Below are 20326 nucleotides of genomic sequence, written 5' to 3'. Positions count from 1 at the left end.
GTTGCTATTTTTTGCAAGTGTTGTGTAATGTAATTTGTTGCGCTCATGTGTTTAGCGCAAAAGCAGTGCTCCAGAAACGGAGGAGAAGGTCAGGCGGCTGAGGAGGAAGAACGCAGAACTGGCAGTGCTTGCTAAAAGGCTGGAGGAGAGGGCGCGCAAATTGCAGGAAGCTAACCTCAAAATGGTAAACGGCACATTTTTAACACCGCTGTTTTTCACCGTAACTATGTTGACCAGTTTGTCCTCACGATGACCCAAACATGAGAATTAACCCATTATCAAACTGATAGCTGGAAGCCTAGTAGGAAGACCCCCATTCCCTCTTTGAATAACAATCAATTACGCTAGAACTCACTTTCAAAGAATCTGTTATTTGGACCTTATTGTCATTAATCATTAGTCTGTTATGAGAATTATTAGTGTTCTGGGGAATGTATACAAAAATATCACAATTAACAATATGCACTACACACATAATATTTTATTGAATCAAGACAATATACTTTTTCTCAATATATTAAAAATGATATAAAACAATGCTGAGCTTTGCACTTTGGCTTGATCCTCCAGCAGCGTTTCAGTTTCTCATGCGGCCCCTTTGCCAAATTAATTGCCCACCCCTGCTCTGCAATGCATTCGGACTTAGTTACAAGTTTAGTGGGACAAAACTCTCCCTATCCAAGCAACCCCCTGTCGACACCATCGCTAATATTCTCCTCTAGATTTGATTACAATATACCTTAAATGTCATCCTTGTAGGTGAGTTCTCCATCACTCATAAAGCCCGGATCAGTGGAACATTACAAGAGGGCATTTGCACGACAGCGAGCACGCGATCTGGCCCAGCACGCGGATGCATTATTGTGCAAGGACAAGGAGATCGCTTTGCTGCAGCAGGACTTCAGGGAACTTGAGGCACGAATGGGGACTGCTAAAGTATGTATCGTTTTAGTTCTAATTTCTTCAAACTCATGTCTTCGGCCCGATTATTGTTTGTTATTATTATTATTGTCTGATTTCCTTTTTTATTCATTGAAATTGAATTTGAAAAAAGAAAACATCTTCTCTGTCTTTGATTGTTCCTGATTTTGGAAAGTTTTAACCTCCTGTTGTATTCCACCTGTCAGTCCAGCCTCTGGATCATGTTGGCTCAAGTCTGCTCTCTGCTGGACAACAATTGTAGTCCTACCAACACCCCCATAAATAACAAACAAGTAAAAAATTGCTCTCTTCCAAAAGTATTCACACATTAAGGCCTATTCCTTTACTTTTGTTGTGGACTGATATAGGAGACAAGAGATTAACATATAAACTTTTATTTTTAGGTATGTCATTATTTTTCTAGCTGCACGCAGTCATTGTTGGCAAAATTGTTTGCAACTAAATTTGTATTGACCTTTTAAGTAATTATTTGGACTCTGTCTCAGTGTTCTATCGATCTTCTGGGTTGTGTATCAGCATATAGCAGCTCTTGTCCCATATCCGTCTTGATTTCAGATCCAAATGTTTTCAGTCCACAGGGGAAAAGTAGTTCATCAGCTTGTTGGAGTTTAGTGATGCCTGATTTCCTCCATGCGTGTGTCTTCTTTGTAGGGTTCGTCTGTCCCGTCGAGCAGAATGGAATTTGAGAAACTTCTTAGTGAGTCTCAGAGAGAAGTTCTCCGGCTTCAAAGACAGCTGGCAGTCACCTCAACTACACAGCCCCAAAACCACAATCCTGATCGTGGTGGCCCAGACAAGTGTAATGCGTCCGCGCAAGTGGAGATTGTGGAAGAGAAGGTAAAAAATTGCCCAACTCTGCCAACTTCCTTCCTCAAGCAAATGCCCCTAATTTGATTCTGTGAAATTGAATTAGAAAAAAATGTGATGTTCAAGTATTCGCACCCTTCTTTTCTGTTGTCATACGGGTAAAGCACATATTTTTGCCTCAAATTTGAAGAGAAGAAACTGTCTTGGCAATGTAACATTTCGCCCTGAATCTGAGGGTATGTTTACGCTGGCATGCTTGCTGTTTTGCCGCGTTATATAATGGCTTGTCGTTTGAGCCGATACTAATCTGCCGCAAGCCATAATGAGATGATTCCCTTTCTCCAACTTGGACCTGATCAAAGATGTAAAACTCACACACTCTTGATCCTCGCTACATTTAATACCTACCTTCTCTGCATTTAGTTCCTCAAATCACTCACTATTGTTTGCACCGCAGAATTGATGCATTGGTATGTTGTCCACTGGCCATAAGGATAGAAATACACTTATGTCATATATGTTGGAATCACTTGCATAATGCGATGTTGACGTTATTTACCATGGCAAATTTAGTCAATCACACTCTTTAGATTTTTAACTGTCGGGGTGTGGGGAAATCACTTATGTGCCTGAATAAAATATTTTGTGTGTGTCTTCATGTTAACGTTTTAGCATGGCATTATGTCCTATGGATCTTATTCTTTATCTCCAAGTGACTCTGATGTACAGTCTCTCCCTGGGAAGCTCAAATGAGAATGCCGATTGTGGTAATCTCTCCTTTGTGGGCCGCACACACGCACTCACAGTGGTACACGAACATCCAGAACGGGGCCATGTTGTGTGAACTCTAATCCCCTCTAACAACAGAATGGTACAGTCCAGTAATCCGCTCTCTGTTGCTGTGGCAGCGGTGAGAGGGTTTTGGGTGGTAGGTAAGACTCCAGCCACACCAAAGACTTTTCTACCAAGCCCTGCTCTGGATAACTAGCAGGCCTAGCGACAGCCTCGATGTTGCCTCAGATCACGCAAAAGGGGTAGGTCATCTGATGAGTTTGTATTGTGTTGGTGTTGTATTTTCGTGGCAGTTCGGATAGTTTGGCGGTGAGATGTATTCAAGGCATGCAAATCTCAACATTGTCATGGAACATATGTGCGTGCCTATTTGAGATGGTGACATCTTGCTAAAGTCATTAAGTGTGGCTCTTGTTTATTTGATCAAGTCCTGTCAGTGTTCTATTATGACTTGCAACTAAGAATCGTTTGCATGTCGGACTTGTAGCTCTTTTAATGTTAATTCCTGCTGAGTTGGTTGTTTTGTGGCAACATTTATTCAGGAGGGATGGCATTGTTTTTTGTATGAATGACACTTCAATAACACAAGACCTATTCAAGGGCAGTCCGAAACCCAGTTTTTTATAAAGCCTTTAGATGCTTAAGGTATACATACTGACCGTGACAGGATGCTGCGTCATTTGACTGCTGGACATCGATATGCTCTGTATTTAAAAAGAAAATCAACGGCCAGGCCAATCCATTAAGGTGCTTTTAAAAGAAGTGATCCAGTTACCCGTTTCAGTAGTCTGCAGGGATTACAACAATGTGCTTATGGCACTCAGGGACTGCTGAATGGGGTATGTCTCTGCGTTAGTGCTCCAGGGGCCAGGTTGTTCTTGATCCTTTAGTTTGCATGGACCAACCCAATGTGGAGTGCAAACAGCGACCCACTGCTGTGCATCTAGAGATGTACGTATTTGCCTTTACTGGCTACATCCCTCCCTTTATCCTTTCATTGGCTAGTGATGTTGACATGGGCAAGAATATTAAGTGGAAACATGTTTACCATAAAGTTGTTCAGGGCTTGGTAGTGTTAACATGTAGCATCATCACGACATAAGAGTGGGACCGTGACGCAACCAAAATCTCCTAAGCACGAGACTGTACCATTTAACAAGTGTTGACTAAGGAGTGCCTCTGAAGTTTTTGCTTCTTTCGGCACCGTTGCCTGGTACCTCTAATGGGACATAGATTAGATTTCAGCCCAAGTCACGTCCATTTATCCCTACAATATTTATACACACCGTATATTATATATAATATATATAATGTAAAATGTCAGCGGTACGGGCGGTTGACATTCGATCCCGGTTGACTTGGCGGGACGTTGTCATGTCCACTATTAGACATTTGTATTTCACCATATGGAAAGCGCTTTGTTACAGCTGCAGCTGTTGTGAAATGCGCTATATGAATAAAGTTGTTTTGTATTGTACTGTATAACCCGTCATTCACTATGTAGTCTGAAACTATATATTAGTTGCCTCATTCTGCTTGAGGATTCGTACAGCCAGCTCATTACTTTCTCCTTGTCTAATATTACGTGACCACCATGACGCACGGGCAGTGGCGGCTGATGATCATTCAAATGAGGGGAAGCTCAGACAGATCATCCAATCATCATGCAGAAACCGAGCATGTGGGTCCAGGCACTTAGATTCCCAGAGACGCTGACTGTCTGATGGGTGGGATAAAGCCCAGCATTTATCCAATGTCCGTTTGATGGGAGTGGAACAACCCACTTTAAGAAGCAGTACACGCTCAGCATTCGGCCGTGTAAAGCGCCGTTGCTAGTGAGAAGGAAGTTGCGTCAGTTACCTGTGATAAGTAGCTGATTCTGAATAAAAGATGTATTTGAGTGCATATTAGTCAATAACATGACTAACTCTTTTTCCTTCCGTTCTGGGGGTGGGGATTTTAGAGGACGCTGAGCTTTCCTTGCAGTCTCAGATCAATTACCACTGCCCAAGAGCCATTGAGATCTGACTATTTATTGTGCATGGAAAAATATATATATTTTAAAATGTATTATATTTCCTTTGTTGTATGTATTTTCAATTAAATGAAATGAATTTATTATTTCCGTAAATTTTTTTTTTCATTCGTTTTGAATTTGATGCCTACAACACGTTTCTACACGTTTTGTTTGATTCAGCGTTGTTTCTGTTAAGAAAGAGAACGGGGCGACTGAGGGCAGCAGTCATTTAGGATGAGCTACCAAGCACCCTCGCTGCAGCTTCTGTGGCGGTAGGGTCTCCTCACCGCGCGCACTTATTATGTATCAGTCCTTCTTCATTTGGACATCTTCTGTGTGGCTAACTAGGTATCAAACTTTAGTGCTGACATTTTAAAATCTGATCTATTCCAAGAGAAGTAGAATGTTAATCTCGGTTGCATTCAATTTTCGGTTATCGATGCCCAAACCGAGTCTCAGTTGACATATTTGGTGCGTGATAATGTGTTTACATTTTTAATGGGAGACAGGTCTAGAATACTGGCAGGCCAGTGGAGTATTCAGACTCTTTTCCTCCAAAGTCATGCTGTTATGACACTTGCATGATGTGGCTTGGCATTAGGGCTGGGCAATTCATTGAAATGTAATTGTTCCTGCCTTGTGAAATCACTCAGAATGCACCGTGTTGCTTGTGTAGCAAGTGTGATGTGTGTGAGTCTGCTTTTACCTGTTTTATGACACCCCAGTTGAAGGCTAATAGAACATTAGCATCTAGTTCCGGGATTGATATTCCTCCACATAACGACTCGTCACACATAACTACTGGAAGCAGTACTGTATCGGGATTTTTTTTTTCCCAAAAACAATTACTCTTCAGACCACAGCACACTTTTCACTCCATCTCAGATGGGCACAGAGAAGCTGATGCTGTTTATGGGTGTTGCTTGTATACGCATGGCTTTGTAGGTGAAGTGAAGAACTGTGTCAGCTGGCAATAGTTTTGTGAAGTATTCCTGAGGCCTCATGGCAATAACCTTTACACAGTGATGCCGTTTTTTTTTTTTTTTACTGCAGTGCCACCTAACAGATCAAAGGTCAGGGGCATTCCATGTCGTTTTTCGGCCATGCCGCCAACATGCAGTGATTCCTTTTGACGATAATGTGGGCGGAAGATATATGTAGAGAAACATTTTTCTTAAACTATTGGACTATTTTCTCACGCCATTGTTGACAAAATGTTGAACCTCGCTCCGCCCTGGTGAGCAACTGAGCCTTTCGGGGATGCTCCTTTTTTACACAATCATGGCAGTCACCTGTTTCCAATTGACCTGTTCACCTGTGAAATGTTTCAAACAGGTGTTTTTCTCAACATTCTCAGTCTATTTTTGCAGGCATAAAAAATCAAAACAAACAACAAAAAAAGAGTGATTATTTGCAAAAAAAAAGGTTTAACATTCATCACTTTGAATATAAATATTTTTTTCTTTGTAGTATATTCAGTATGTTACAAATTATTCTATTCTTTACACAATGTCCCACCTTCATTGGAATTGGGATTTTTAGATAAAGGTTTTATTGGGAGTATATGGCGCTTATTTAAGCTTTAGATGTGTTGCACTTGTCCTTATTAGGGTGGAATCTCTTCCTGCTGACTTGGATAAGAGGAGACACTCTGGGCTGGTCGACGTTAATATGTGTAGAAAAAAACTAACCCTTATTTAGGTTTTCCATTTTTATCTATACGTCCCGTGATGTTTTTCATGTGACGATGCTTTTGTATCCCGATATTTCATCTCTGAGGTATTATGTAACGTTCTCCGTGTGTGCCCTTTTGTAATAATGTCAGAATTATATCATGGACCACATGGATGCTGTTTATATTTACTTTGAACTCAACATTGTGCTTTTTGGCTCTTTTGCATGATTTGACTTCTTTGCTCATATTATTAAGTCACAACGCTTATATGTAGCAAAATAGATGTTTGCATTTTTAATGGGGTTTAGTTCATTTTGATTTATATATTGAAAAAAATATTCTCCAAATAGATAATAGATGGGGATTATTCAAATGAGAATCAATGTCATCAAGTTTTCTAAATTATTCAATGTGATATTTGAAAGCGACCCAGGATATGGGAAAAAGATTATAAATCATACTGTTTAAGTGTTTCACACTTGGGTTTTGGCTTTGAAGGAGGTTTTCTGGAATTGTACGGGTTCTACTCTGAAACTTGCGACGTATGTGGTCGCTTTTCCATGAGACTTTTTGAAAGCATGCAGTTAAAACAATGGAACAGTTTCGCAAAAACTCAGTTGACCTGCTTCCAGAACGCAGGCATTGTCATGTGATTTGACCGACAGACGTGGGTGTTTTTTTGAAGTGATGCGGCACGGAACTGAACTGGACACTTCCATTTTCTGCTTTTACGTGAGTGAGAGACAGCCGCCCACCGCAAGACAAAAATACAGTGCACTCAGTAGACGTGTTGTATCTTACAACAATGCTTGTCAACATTTCCAATCAATGTTATATTTACCAATAGATGAAATAGTGAAGCTTGTAGTAAATATTTTAGCGAGACACTTTGCATGGAACTTTCCAGCGGCTTTGATGGTGATGAAAATGTACTCCAGCCAGAGCCTGGAGCCTCGGTGAATCGCCTGTCTCAGAGGATGTACATTAAGTTGTGGAAAAAATGAAGAAAATGGTCAATGACCCAAGCTGATCTGGCAAAAGCCTTCAAACAAATCTATTTTTCCTCAGAATTTGGTGATTCCATAATTTCTTCCCCTCTGGTTGGTCTCAACAGGGAACTGTTACTGACTACCACATTATTATTTATTTTTATTTATTTATTTTTTTAAATTAAAGCTAGAACATTACCATTTGAAAAGACTTGTGAGGTACCATGTCTGTGGTCAGCTTTTTTTTCTTCTGGACTTAACTCATTCACTGCCAGCCCGGGTAAAATTAATGTACCTTTTGACTTCTATACCCATCAATGGCAGTAAATACGTTTTAACAACGGAAAGAAAATTCTCTGAGACTGCTGATGTTATCATTTTTGCCACAGGGTTGTATACGCTCTGTATGTTATGTTAGATAAATATTAGCTTACCCTTACCCAATTCTGACTCCTGCACGGTGGTGCCAGGCTGAGCATCAGCGCTGAAGTTAGAGGCAGTGAGGGCATGCGGAGATGTTTTCTAATATTTGAAGTGCAACTTCCTTTGATATTTTCAACGGATATGCATTACCTTTGATGTGAATATATCGCTGAGCTGGACCGCTACTGCGTCTTGTATCACAACAGTTTAAGCGCATGTGCTTTTGCATGTGCCTATCCTACCAAGCAGCGAACAATTGCAAGTGTTTTCAAAGGCAGTGAACGTTGCGTTCGTGTCAGAGTTTTTTAGAAATCGTTCAATGTTGCAAATCTTCGCCAGATGTTTATTTGTTCCCTTTATTTACAGCTCAGGACACAGTGCATGACGTCAGATTTCTTCTTGGTTTCTTTTTTTTTGCATATGTGTAAGTCAGGTGTGCTCAAGTCCAGACAACCGCCACTATCATTCCTGCTGATCATTCAAATCAGCTGATCATTCGTGTGCTGGGGGTGGGAGACATCTAAAACAGGCTTGATAGGGGCTCTCGAGGACCGAACCTTAGCACCTTAAGTCATGTATGTCATGACGTATCGACGCACCCCCAGTATTTAGACTGAGAAACCACAGCTGAATTAACGGTGCATTCAGAACAAAATGCCAAATTTGTACTTATTGCTAAAACTCTGGCTAAATGGTAAGTATTCCAAAATGTTATTTGAAGCATTGTTATACTCAAATTAATTCTTTGCACTTCATTGTATTCTTGAAAAGTTGTTCAATCACATATTTGGATTGGGACTTCTTCTTGCCACTGGATAATGGTGTTTTGTTTTATTTATGGATTTCAATTCATTCTATTGTCTTTCTATAAAAAAATGTCTATTATTGACAAGTGGGGGAAAGTTAATAGAAATTGCCATTAATTTCATGCTATTCTATGGAAAAATGCTATATTGGGATACATCAGTTTAAAATGATCTGTCATTAGTTTAATACAAATTTTATGTCTCAAAAGTTCTGGTGGTATTGATTAGTTATCGGTGATGTGCTTGAGTGTGTGTATATATATATTATATATATATATATATATATATATATATATATATATATATATAAAATGGCCATGTCAAAAGTGGGGAAAAAATGAAATGTTGAGCAGTCTGTTTGTCCATGTTTATTAGTTAGCTGGCTACTTCAAGGAGACTGATATGCTCATTACTGTTAACATAGGACAACCAAAGGTGGGCTACTGCTACTGATGGCCATAGTCACTGAAAATAAATGAATAAATGTGTCTAGTAAATCTATAGGAAGCTGTTGCTGAGTGCTGTTGATCCTGTTATTAGGTCATGGCCTTGGCGTCACGAGCACAGTCACTTCTTCAGCTCTTGTCCATAAGTAGGTTTGCACTAAAATTAGATAATGACTCCCAACTCTTAACAGCCTGACTCCTCTCAGTTGGGTAGAAGACAATTGGAAAGCTCCTACAGTTTATAAAAATAACCGCCTGCCAATCATTAGTAAGAATAGCCTGTTGTCATTAAGTCATTATGTCCTTCCTAATTCCAATGTAAAAGCTTCCTGCTGATGTGTTGTAGTCATGTTACAAGCTCGGGGGAATCCCCGTGGATTATTCATTGATTCTAGCCAGACAACGGGTAAGGAGGCTTGCTGATAATCCGTCACTCACAAATTTCGGTGGGGGTGTCATGTTTAGTGTAAATACAGTTGGGCAGTTATTCCCTTATCAGACACTTCCCATGGTTTCAATTCATAATCCAAAAATGGAATGGAAGTCATTCAAGGATGGACTTTTCGCAATGCTCAATCATCATAATCAAGACTTTTATTGGCATGATTTACTACTATGAATGTAGAATGGTTGACGGGTCCGTTTATGCTTCTCGTGTCAGGTTGCAGGAGAAACCCCGTGTGCGCCATTAGATGATTCTCCATCTAGGTGTGAGAATACTCCCGCAGAGGAGGAGGAGTCGGGGCTCCCAGTGACGCCCCACCCGGGCCTCAGCCCGACTCCCTTCCATCAGGAGAAAAATTCTGAGGAGAAGCATCTTTACTATCTGGTCAGTAACTTCTGTATCAGCTGACAACATGCGACCTCTTGACTTCCTGTTAAAATTAGAGGGTGCTGTTCTATGTTCAGCTGCATGACGTTCAAACTCATTTTCGATAGTTCCACTTGCTCTTGTTATCGGTCTTATTGAGATCAAATCTTTTGTATAATCACACAGTAGTTATACTTGATTGAAGTCCTGTGGCCTTGAAATAAGCTGATTTCTCCTATGCTGGCACTACATGTAAGCTGCATTTAGAATAATTAAATCATGCTAAGCTGTGTACTGCCTCATTGCTATCATGCGAGAATGGAAACTGAAAGCTGCAGAAATTCTAAATGAAATATTTTATTCATCACTCAAAAAAATAAAAAAATCTGATTAATTGAACCTCAATTATGGTTTACTTGAGGTCACCCCGCAAAACAACATTCAGGACAAAGGTAAATTAGCTGTTTGCATTTGTATGTGTTTGTTGCCGATTTAGGAGAGTGAGCTGACAAAGAAGAGAAAAGAATGTGAAAATCTTGAGCATGAAGCAAAGAAGCGGCACAAGAAATGCCTGGATTTGGTAAACGATCCTCCTTTTCTCCTTATTATGCTCTCTGAAAGTCTTCCAATCTAATTCAAACGTTGCCCGGTGTTTCTGCGACAGGAGAGCCAGCTTGAGGATGAGCAGGGCAAAAATGAGAAGCTAAAGGAGGAGGCAGATCTCCTCAGCAGGAAGGCACAGCTGCTCGACCAGGTTCGTGTCCGAATTTCCCGTCAACCAAACATTTATGATTGTTGTATGCAGCATTCTGAATCAGTGACATTTTATATACCAATCCTGATTAAGCGACACATTTTCAGAATAATGTTGAAGTCAGGTCTATGAGGAAATCAATGACGATGCGGAACATTAATCATGTGTCACAGACTCGAGTTGAGAATGAGGAGTTGAGGGAAGAACTCTCTAAAGTGACCGCTCAACACAATTCAGTTCTCGAGGAGAACCAGAGACTCTGTGCCAAACTGGAGAACCTAGAGCAGGTCCTAAAGGTGTGCCGCAGGCCTCATTTAAAACAAATATATATATTGAACTGCTTTCTTCATTATTCAAGAGTAATATTTTGTCTTTTTGAGCAGCATATGCGAGAGGTCGCTGAGCGAAGGCAGCAGTTGGAATTGGAACATGAGCAGGCTCTGGCTATCCTTAAGTTCAAGCAGGATGAAATCAAACGGTTACAACGGGTAAGAACCACAGCCTCCAGCACACAAGTGTGTCTCGGAAATTGTGTTTTGCCCAGCAGGAGGCAACCTTTGGGCACTAATAAAGCACCACGGTTGTCTTCCAGCAGTTTTGTCAGAGAATAGCGTCTTTTATAGCAATCTCAATCATCTGTGATTTGATTTAGTTTTTCTTGATTTTTGTTATTTTTAGGCGCAGTTATTTGCCAAGAGGGAGCATGAAGGGGTGGTCCAGATGTTGGAGGTGAGGTTACGTTCCACTGGCATAAAGTGGTTGTGTATGCACGTGTGTGTGTTATAAACTTATCTGCAATGTATTAACTTACTACATCATTCGATCCTGTGTTGTCTCACCAAAGGCGGCGCTATTGATCTTTTACCTAATTGCTGTTTTCGACTTCCTATGTATTCTATTAAAACGCAAATGGTTTTGTGACTATTTCAGATACTTTATTTTCTTTTTAATTTTTCCAGAGCAGCACAAAGCAATTTTTTGTCATAGAAATAGAGTACATACTGTGCTGTGCACCATCAAAAACATCCTCAAGTAACAATTAGAACATTGTCTATTACTGTGTGAATTTTACCAGCGGCTAACTGTTACTTATCCAGTATCCCAAAGTTTCAACCGCCATGTTATTTTTGCCTCTGACAATTTGTTCTGAAATGAATTATGTATTTTATTATAGGAGTTGACTCAGCTTGTGTTGCAGAGGGAGCTGGTAGAGTATAGCGGGCCCTGTTATAATATGGCTTCTTTGTTGAACATTCTGTCCCATTATTCAACTCAAAAGCATCACAACAGAAAGTCTCTGTCCTTCTTGAAAACATCAGTTGTGTTGCCAAAGCCACACATTTGTATTGACCATAATTTGATGGATGGCAGAATTAATGATTTGTTAAATGCCAAGAGACATTCTGGTGATACTTCATTGTGACAGGATTTTCTCGCTGACTCTGGCTCTTTAAGCTGTATCCAACCTTGTTGTTTCTGAAGCATGTATTTGAATTTCTTTTTTTCCCCCTTTTTTTATATCTGTGCTAACCAGAGTACATTGGACTGCATGCAGGTACCGTTGACCTCTAACCTGCTTGAGCCCGTAGATCGAAATATTAATCTTCCTTTCCACAAAATCCTGCCTAGCCTCTGTAGGTAGAATCACCTTAGCTTTATAACCTTTATTTGAACATCTGGCCCAATATTTTTGAGTTAACGGTGTGAATCATGTCAATTAGTACACACGTCATTTTGGTCCAGATTAATAGATTCTTAAATTGTGATTATACTATAATGCCAGACTGCTTTCTAAATTGTCTCAATGTGTTAATAATCCAACTAAGTTTGTGCATCTTCATATGCATTTGTCAAATAATGTTCGTGTAGGTGTTGCAGGCAGGAAGTGTTCAGACTATTTTATGTGAATGCAACCAGGAAACCCCCACCGCAAGCCCAACCTTTGCGGCATACAGAACATCAAGTGCTTCAACTAACGTGCACGTCTGGCAAATAATAATCGCCGTAATAGAGAAGAAGAATCTACTGTATGGTTCCCAACTTTCTCAGGTTTTCATTGACATCTTAAAATGATAAAATAACTCTGATTCCCACCCCATTCCACACTATCCTTGTGGTTTTAGTGCCAGTAATGTTGTCCGTCTTGAAATACCTGGCCCCATTCTTTAGCAGTGTGCAGTATTTGTGTAGATTATTGCCTTTACACTAAATTGATAACCATGATGTTCAACGTTTGTGCTTTATATCTGACGTTTTCTGCATGACATTGCGTCTTTGTCATGAAAATTTCACCCCAATTACAAATATGGTTTATTGGCCATTTTCACCAGTTTGCTATAAACACATCTAGCAGGAATACTCTATGCAGATTTGATTATTATTGCTATTTGTTTCTTAAGATTCAATACAAAATGCCAATCTTTTTTTTAGATTATAGTAGGTTGAAAATTATTTAACTCCCCATGTTAGAATTCTTCTTTAAAATATTTATTTGTGGACCAGGTATATCAATAAGCTAGACAAAATAAAGTGTCAGATACATTTGAGTTGGCTTCACAAGACCTGTACCAAGATCATGATGCAGATCGGTGGTACTCGTCCTGGATGAGTGCCCCCTTAACGCTCATCTATTTAATTTGGTCTTGTAAATCTCCTTTTCATCTCACCTTCTTTGCAACTGGAGGTGAACAATTTCTTTGCGGTTGTGTGACTCACAGATTTATAAACATTTGACTGACATAATGGTATTAACAATAAAGTCAATGCTTTTGTGCAGTCAAAGGTGCGAGACCTGGAGGAGAAGTGTCGCAGCCAGAGTGAACAGTTTGGCTTGTTGTCCCGAGAGTTGGAGAAGTTTCGACTGCAGGCCTCAAAGGCGGACCTGGCCGGCGCCGGCCTTCTTAACCACCCTGGCTTCTCTGTTCTGACAAATGGAGTGGGCCTGTCGACAGAGCGAGGTAAATCACCCAAACAAAAGCAAAAACCACCCAACGGGAATTATTGATTACTAGGATTTCAACTCAAGTTGTGATATTGATTGCACTTGTATATAATTATCTCTACTTTTAGTTGATCCAAGGTTTTTAAAATAATGTTATTGCACTAAACCATTTTTTTCTGACGTCGCCCCATTGATTATGTTTGGCAGAGTTTTTACACCGGATGCCCTTCCTGATGCATTCCACCCTTTTCAATTCAGACAGCGTCTTGGAATGAGGGTTTTGCTCTGCGTCTTACTCTGGATTACTCGAGCAAACGATGGAGTAATCAATTCTAAAAAGATGAATGAATGACACCTTAACATCATCGGGCTGCGGCATATATTTTTCTCCTTGTGGTCACACACAAACCCCACCTGGCTTCCTTCTCATCAATTGTGAATTAAATGTTGTTGCAGTCAGCAATGGAGACGGGAGCATGCGCTGAAAGCTAGCTTCATCGTTTGAAAAAGCGAAGTGTATTCTTGAATAATTTGTTTCCCAATTGAATAATCTGGTTGTGTTAATCCAATTTTTTAAATAGTTCAACATGGTCTGATTAAACGGTCTGCAACAGTGGTTCTTAATCTGTCTTCCATCGAACCCCGGGGGTTCAGTGAGCCTCTCTCAGGGGTTTTGTGGTAGGCGTTCGTTGTGTTCATCCCGCTCGTATAATTCATGACGTCACACTCTGTTTGACAAGCGTAAAATGCATATCTTTTTGTTACTTGCAGTGTTCTGACATTGCGAGCAATGTCTTTGCAGATGGTAGACATACTGTAAAATTGAAGGAAAGGAAATTGCCAAGGTAACGCAACACATTTCTGAACTTCTTTTAGTGAGGCTACAACAAAAGGCACATTTATTTGGAGTAAATAATCATTGTTTTTGTTCGCTCATATGAAGCTAAGGGGTTGGTTCACTACCTCCAACAAGGTTTAGCAACATCCATCCATCCATTTTCTGAACTGCTTTATCCTCACAGGGGTTGCGGGCAGTTTAGCACCATTGGTCTGCAAACATTTTAAAAGTCTGTTTGCAGTGGATTTAATGCAATAATGTAGTTATGTTTTATACATATATACGATCCTGCTTGTATTTAGAGTAAAATGATTTCATATTAAACAAGTGAAGCCACTTAAAATCCAAATAAGTTTTTACTGCATTTTAGCTGTTTACATCTCTGCTTGTATTAATTCAAATAAAAGTACAAGATTGGTCTCGTTTCTGCACAGGATGCTAATCTAAGACCATCTGACTGACACCAAACAGTCAATTTCTGGGCAAATTTAACAGCTCCACATATCTCGCCCATACATCAAACTTCTTACTTGTTCATGTGTTTTAGACTGCACAGATGGCTCATGGGACATGGAGTCTATGAGCGAAATAGCCTTCTGGAGTCTCGAGGGAGGTGACACTCTCTCATGCCCTGAGGGTAACGATCCGCTCGGTCCATTTTTTATTTATTTATTTTTTTGGTCCCTGTTACTCATATGTGTTGGGCGTTTTCACAAAAGCATGGCATGTTCTAACCTGTCATCTCATCCACACTCAACACTGTAACAGAACTTGCATGAGACTCTACTCGAGAGCTGAGGTGAAAGCTGTCTGTGGAATCAGTTAATCCCCTTAGTGATGCTGGTGTGACACATGCTACCGCAAGGTAGTGTGACCTCTGACTACAGACAGATGGAGACGGGATTTTTCTCCACTGTTTAATCAGTCAGGTTCAACCTTGAGCATTCTGCATGTTAACCAGTGACCTCACCCAGCTAGCAGCTCATGGATCCAACCGAACTACCCCTACGAGATCTTGTAAAGTGTATTGTGTATTACCGATCTTTCTCTCTCTCCCCTGTTAGATGTGGCTGCTGCAATACGCATGGGGGCCACCCCCCATGCCGCTGGGCTGTCAAGGGTGGAGCGCTCGCCGGTCACCAAGCATCGAGAGCTTCCCACAATCAGTGTCAGCAAGTCAGCCTCATCCTCCAGCAAGTCTGAAACAACAAACCTCACCCCAAAGTCTGAGACTCACCTTTGCCCGCACAAATCAAGCCCAACGCATGAGGTATAAGAGGATGGATGTACAATTGTTTATTTTAGTCTTAGTTGACACATTAATGCAGTGGTTATGTAACGTATGTTTCTTCTCATGCGCAGACACTCTATCCGAATATACAGGCTGTTGAATTCTTGTGCTTTCCGTGTATTGTGTGGCAGACAAGTTAGGTCAGAGGTCTTATCATCCAGTCAGCAGGGCTCTCTTCAATTCAATAAAGCTGATGTTTGGTAAAATAATCCACCTGCCACTGGATTATGTACGTCAAATGGTAGTAGTTGTAAATTGGTTTACCGGGAAGCTATAAATATACCCTTGGTGTATAATGTATTATGATGAATGGATCGCCACTGTGGGTGCAGACACTCAAACAACTCACTTAAATTACATAATTTTTAATTCTAGATTTATAGTGTTAAAAATAAAATACATTTTTAATGTTGCTCTACTTCTCATTTGAAACGTTAATGACATGATATTGATAAGAGTGAGCCACCATTGTGTTTTGTCATGGAGGTGTTCAGCTTCACCCCATGTTTGTGATGTTCTCAGGTTGACACAGCCAGTGAGGTGGACGAACTGGACGTTGACATGGCACCGGCACCTTACACTGCCAGCAGAGGAGCATCAAAGCTGCAGGTTTTTATTGCACGATACAGGTTCGTACATTTATGAATCCGAATTTCGTCATATTTTGAATAAGAATCGATACATTATACAAAGAGTCTTATCGTAATCCGTCCTGTTAAATGCGCGTTAAACAGCTATAATCCTTACGATGGCCCCAATGATAACCCTGAAATGGAGCTACCACTCACTGCTGGCGAGTACATCTATGTGTACGGAGGCATGGATGATGATGGCTTCTATGAAGGTAAGTCTGAACCAGACAATGTTTAATATGTATAATTTCGTAATTCTGTCATTTCAATGTGATCTCTTTTACAGGAGAATTGGTAGATGGAAGGAGAGGGCTGGTCCCCTCTAACTTTGTGGAACATGTATCAGACGACGATGTCATGGGTACTCATCCACCGGAGACTAGTGACATTACACACAACTCTTTGCTTGACAGCAGTTTGCACAGTGCCAGCCACCAGCATCACCTCCACACAAGTGTCCGCGCCTCAGATAGGATAGAGGCCTCTTCTGTCTTTGGCCCCGCCTCAGCTTCTTCCAATTCGGCCTTGGCTGTCTCAGCCCCCCTCACCAATGGCCTGGACTTGGATTTGGAGGAGGTGGGTGTGGACACTGTGCCTTACCCACGTAAGCTCACCCTCATCAAGCAGCTTGCCAAGAGCATCATCATCAGCTGGGACCCTCCGTTGGTGCCAGCTGGGTGGGGCAATGTGTGGAGTTATAACGTGTACGTGGACCAGGAGGTCCGGCTCAATGTGCCCTTCGGTGCCCAGACCAAGGCGGTGCTGGAGAGACTCGACATCAACCTCAAGGCCTACCGTGTATCTGTGCAAAGCCTGACAGAAAAGGGACTCTCAGACCAGTTGCGCTGCAGTATGCTCATCGGTAGGGACGTTTGCGTGGCCCCTACACAGCTGCGTGTGGACAGGGTCACCGCCACCTCTGCCAACCTGTCCTGGCTCCCCAGCAACAGCAACTATGTGCACATTGTGTCCTTGAACGAGCAAGAGTGTGAGCTGGTGAAGGCTGGCTGCTATTCGCTGTGCCTCAATAACCTCTTACCCAGCCTGCAATACACAGTCAAAGTGGAGGCGCGGCCGCACCGCACGCCTTGGGAGTTACCTGTGGAGCGACGGGAACGCAGAAGTGCTAGCATCAACTTCAGCACACGAATGGCAGGTCAGGATTTTATATTTGTATTGTTTTGGAGATTTTAAGGAGGCACCTCTGATTACACTCACTTATTTGCTGAAGAACATTTGGTTTTCACATCAGAAGGTGAATTTGTGACCATTTTCTCAAGCCTTGTTCAAAATTCAGTTCACAAATTTTCAAATGAAATAGTTCTCGAACCAAGATGAACAGCCTGTCAAAAAAAAAAAAAGAACTTGCACAAACGTCGGGATTAGTGCGTTCACAAAAATCGGGCAGACGTTCATTTCATGTTCGCTCAAAATACGAATGAATGAGTTCATAAACTTCAATTCATTGAACTCGTTTCAGGTACAACACTGCTCTCCAAGTATTTACTTCTGGATCAGATACAAAATAAGAACCATTTGTCTGCAGCAAGCAATTTCTCATAATAGCAAAAGTTTGCAACATGAGACGACTGATATGTTGCCCAGGTCTGTCCTGTTAAATCTATTATTATATAAATATTGTGCATACCATCTACGCTCAGTTTCAGATTCTAACTTTGCAAACAACAGCTTTTTTTGACACCCATCTGTTGCGATAGTTTGCTGTCATGTAATATGTTTCTAATGCCAGCTTCTAAGTTTCTTACGCAAATACAGGTACAATTGATTTCATTGTCCAGCAAAAAAAGAGGGATTTAGCACACTTTTCCAAGGCTTTTTGGATGTATGTTCACTACAGAAAATAACTTCTGGATTTATCAAGAAAGGGCCATCTCTCTGCAGTTCTGAAAAGCACTTATGTTATTCTGTAGCTGATGAAGCGTTCAAGTTCAAGCCCATTGATTTCCTTAATCAAAGTCAGAATGTAAAACTTTTCATACAGTTTTGTATTCGTGGGTGTTTTAGCAGAGTAGAATAGTAGTAGTGATCACATGAATTAGTTTTTAGAGAAAAAAAATGTATTTGGAATATTTAGCATAGTGAACAACATCTCTGAATTAAGTGCACTAAATGATCACCTCAAATTTGTTTAAGTTTCATGCCCACAGTCTGGGAACACAGGTATATACGGTCTATTAATTTCTGAACGTCCCCTTTTAGAATTGTAGTTGTAATTACCATTCCATCACCTAATTGTATGTTCATTAAAAAAAAAAAGTTTGTTGTGCTGTACATTTTAGTCAACTCTGGCTGTGATTTTCTGTAGGCCCTCCTGATGCTCCATTGGATGTACAGTTGGAGCATGGTCCTTCGCCGGGAATTGCCCTTATCAGCTGGCTGCCGGTCACTATTGATTGTGCAGGAACCTCCAATGGAGTCCGTGTCACTGGATACACTATATTTGCAGATAAGAAAAAGGTGTGACCCAGCAAGTTGGGATCTTGAAATCCCTCTATGATGTCCTTATTGTAATGTGGATTCTTCTCCAATCTAAGGTGCTGGAGGTGTCTTCTCCAACAGCCGGCAGTGCTCTGCTGGGGCCTTCCCAGATCCAGTCCCTACAGGCAGCTCAGGAGCTCACCGTTCGCACCATGTCTGCGCATGGGGAGTCTTGTGACTCTTTCCCTGTCAATGTGCCCTCCAAGCTAGCTGCTATTATGTCCGGCCCAGTTGCAAACACCCCAGTCGTGCCACCCCTCACTTGCAACCCTGTAGGACCCACAAACCTGGCCTCATTGCTTTCTTTCGGGAACTCTGCTGCCAAAGCCTCCGCGCCGCCCTGTCCATCACTTCCAGACACACACGTTTCTAGCCTCACATTGGAGGCCGTTCCCAGCTGTCCTCATGTACCACACTCAGAGGTCTTGGTGTCATCAGCCGCATTTGTGAAGGCCTGGGCCGACCCCACATCTGCCCCCATGGTTGAGTGTGAGGCCCCATCACCTGTTACATCAATCATCACCCCAGTGGTAATCCTCGCTCTACAAGCCTCAAGACTCAAAGCTTGTCATTTAGTTAGATATGTCCAACTAACTGTTCTTTTATTTCACCAGATTAATGTGACCTCCCCCACTTTGTCAGCTCTTCAAGCGCCTCCTGTATTGGCCCCCGCGCAAACACCAGAGGTGGTACCAGCGGCCACGTTGGATCAACGCAGAGATGCAGATAGCCCTGGAACGATACGCCCTTTTCCATCCATTACAGAGTTCATTGAAGATCCCTGTGCCAAACTCGGAACGCCGGAGCGCATCCCCACACCGCCCGAAGCCCCAATCACAGACCTCCTTAACCCTTTGGACACATTAATCCTCCGACCCCCAAGTACTTCACCACTGGACTCTGAAGTTGAGGAGGAACAAGAAAACAAACGCTTAGTGTCAATTGAGGATTTCTTGAGACAGGACCAGGAACCGGCGTACACAAGAACGCATCAGGTCAGCTCTGACTTGTTGTCATCCTCTTGCTGTTGGCAATTAATTGATTATTATTGAGAATTGATTTGAATGCAGTTAAATCTGTAGCTTCAATATATATCTTCTATATTTATATTTATAATTGAGCAAGATCGTCATCGCGATTGTGTATTGTATTTGAGTGTGTCATTTTTGTTTGGTTGTGTGCATTTTTCTTGATTATGTCTTTGGCTCAATCTAAAAGTTGTAAAATACCAGATTGCGCCATTCAGCATTACTCAAAATCTTTTTGAGGCACAAATAATTGAGCTACTATTGAGCAACTTATGTAACATTTTCTTCCACCATTATCAATGTTAGCTTTACAAATTGGGATGATTAAATTGATCTGGATTTAAAAATAATTAGGACCTATACAATTTCAAAATGTATTACTCACTGCGTGAAAATGACTCCAATCATGCACAATGTCTTATTTGCAGAGCTATGGCGCAGGCTTGGTTGAGCCTCCGAGTGACTACCTCGCTGATAACAGCCGCTCAGACCTGTCTGACATCCTCGAAGAGGAAGAAGAAGAACTTTACTCTGACCACCTTGTGGAAGCGCCCACCAGGGGATACACAGTTACAGCTGGCAGAGTATGTGGGAATTCATTCTAACTACTGATCATTTTCTTTTGCCCATGTTGT

The 20326-nt window shown here is 41.3% G+C and overlaps 1 protein-coding gene across 1 annotated transcript in view; it reads left to right on the top strand.

Moving 5' to 3' along the window:
• tspoap1 (TSPO associated protein 1) overlaps positions 1 to 20326 on the top strand; it is a gene marked incomplete at its 5' end in the record, with an annotated part of 44781 nt that overhangs the window by 10821 nt on the left and 13634 nt on the right. Inside the window, 22 exons of the mRNA XM_088280236.1 lie at positions 56 to 184; positions 760 to 936; positions 1594 to 1779; positions 9559 to 9726; positions 10205 to 10288; positions 10373 to 10462; positions 10636 to 10758; positions 10846 to 10950; positions 11141 to 11191; positions 11637 to 11669; positions 11997 to 12017; positions 13239 to 13419; positions 14789 to 14878; positions 15306 to 15511; positions 16055 to 16161; positions 16267 to 16376; positions 16451 to 17320; positions 18319 to 18345; positions 18491 to 18642; positions 18720 to 19193; positions 19278 to 19658; positions 20120 to 20275. Of these exons, the coding sequence (XP_088136362.1) occupies positions 56 to 184; positions 760 to 936; positions 1594 to 1779; positions 9559 to 9726; positions 10205 to 10288; positions 10373 to 10462; positions 10636 to 10758; positions 10846 to 10950; positions 11141 to 11191; positions 11637 to 11669; positions 11997 to 12017; positions 13239 to 13419; positions 14789 to 14878; positions 15306 to 15511; positions 16055 to 16161; positions 16267 to 16376; positions 16451 to 17320; positions 18319 to 18345; positions 18491 to 18642; positions 18720 to 19193; positions 19278 to 19658; positions 20120 to 20275 (3921 nt within the window). The remainder of the gene's footprint in view (positions 1 to 55; positions 185 to 759; positions 937 to 1593; positions 1780 to 9558; positions 9727 to 10204; positions 10289 to 10372; positions 10463 to 10635; positions 10759 to 10845; positions 10951 to 11140; positions 11192 to 11636; positions 11670 to 11996; positions 12018 to 13238; positions 13420 to 14788; positions 14879 to 15305; positions 15512 to 16054; positions 16162 to 16266; positions 16377 to 16450; positions 17321 to 18318; positions 18346 to 18490; positions 18643 to 18719; positions 19194 to 19277; positions 19659 to 20119; positions 20276 to 20326) is intronic.

The sequence above is a fragment of the Idiotropiscis lumnitzeri genome, chromosome 17 (assembly GCF_059441095.1).
Source record: "Idiotropiscis lumnitzeri isolate Australia: NSW breed Sydney's pygmy pipehorse chromosome 17, RoL_Ilum_1.0, whole genome shotgun sequence".
Lineage (NCBI taxonomy): Eukaryota > Metazoa > Chordata > Actinopteri > Syngnathiformes > Syngnathidae > Idiotropiscis > Idiotropiscis lumnitzeri.
Note: the sequence above shows the minus strand (reverse complement) of the source record. Positions and strands in the feature narration are given on the sequence as shown.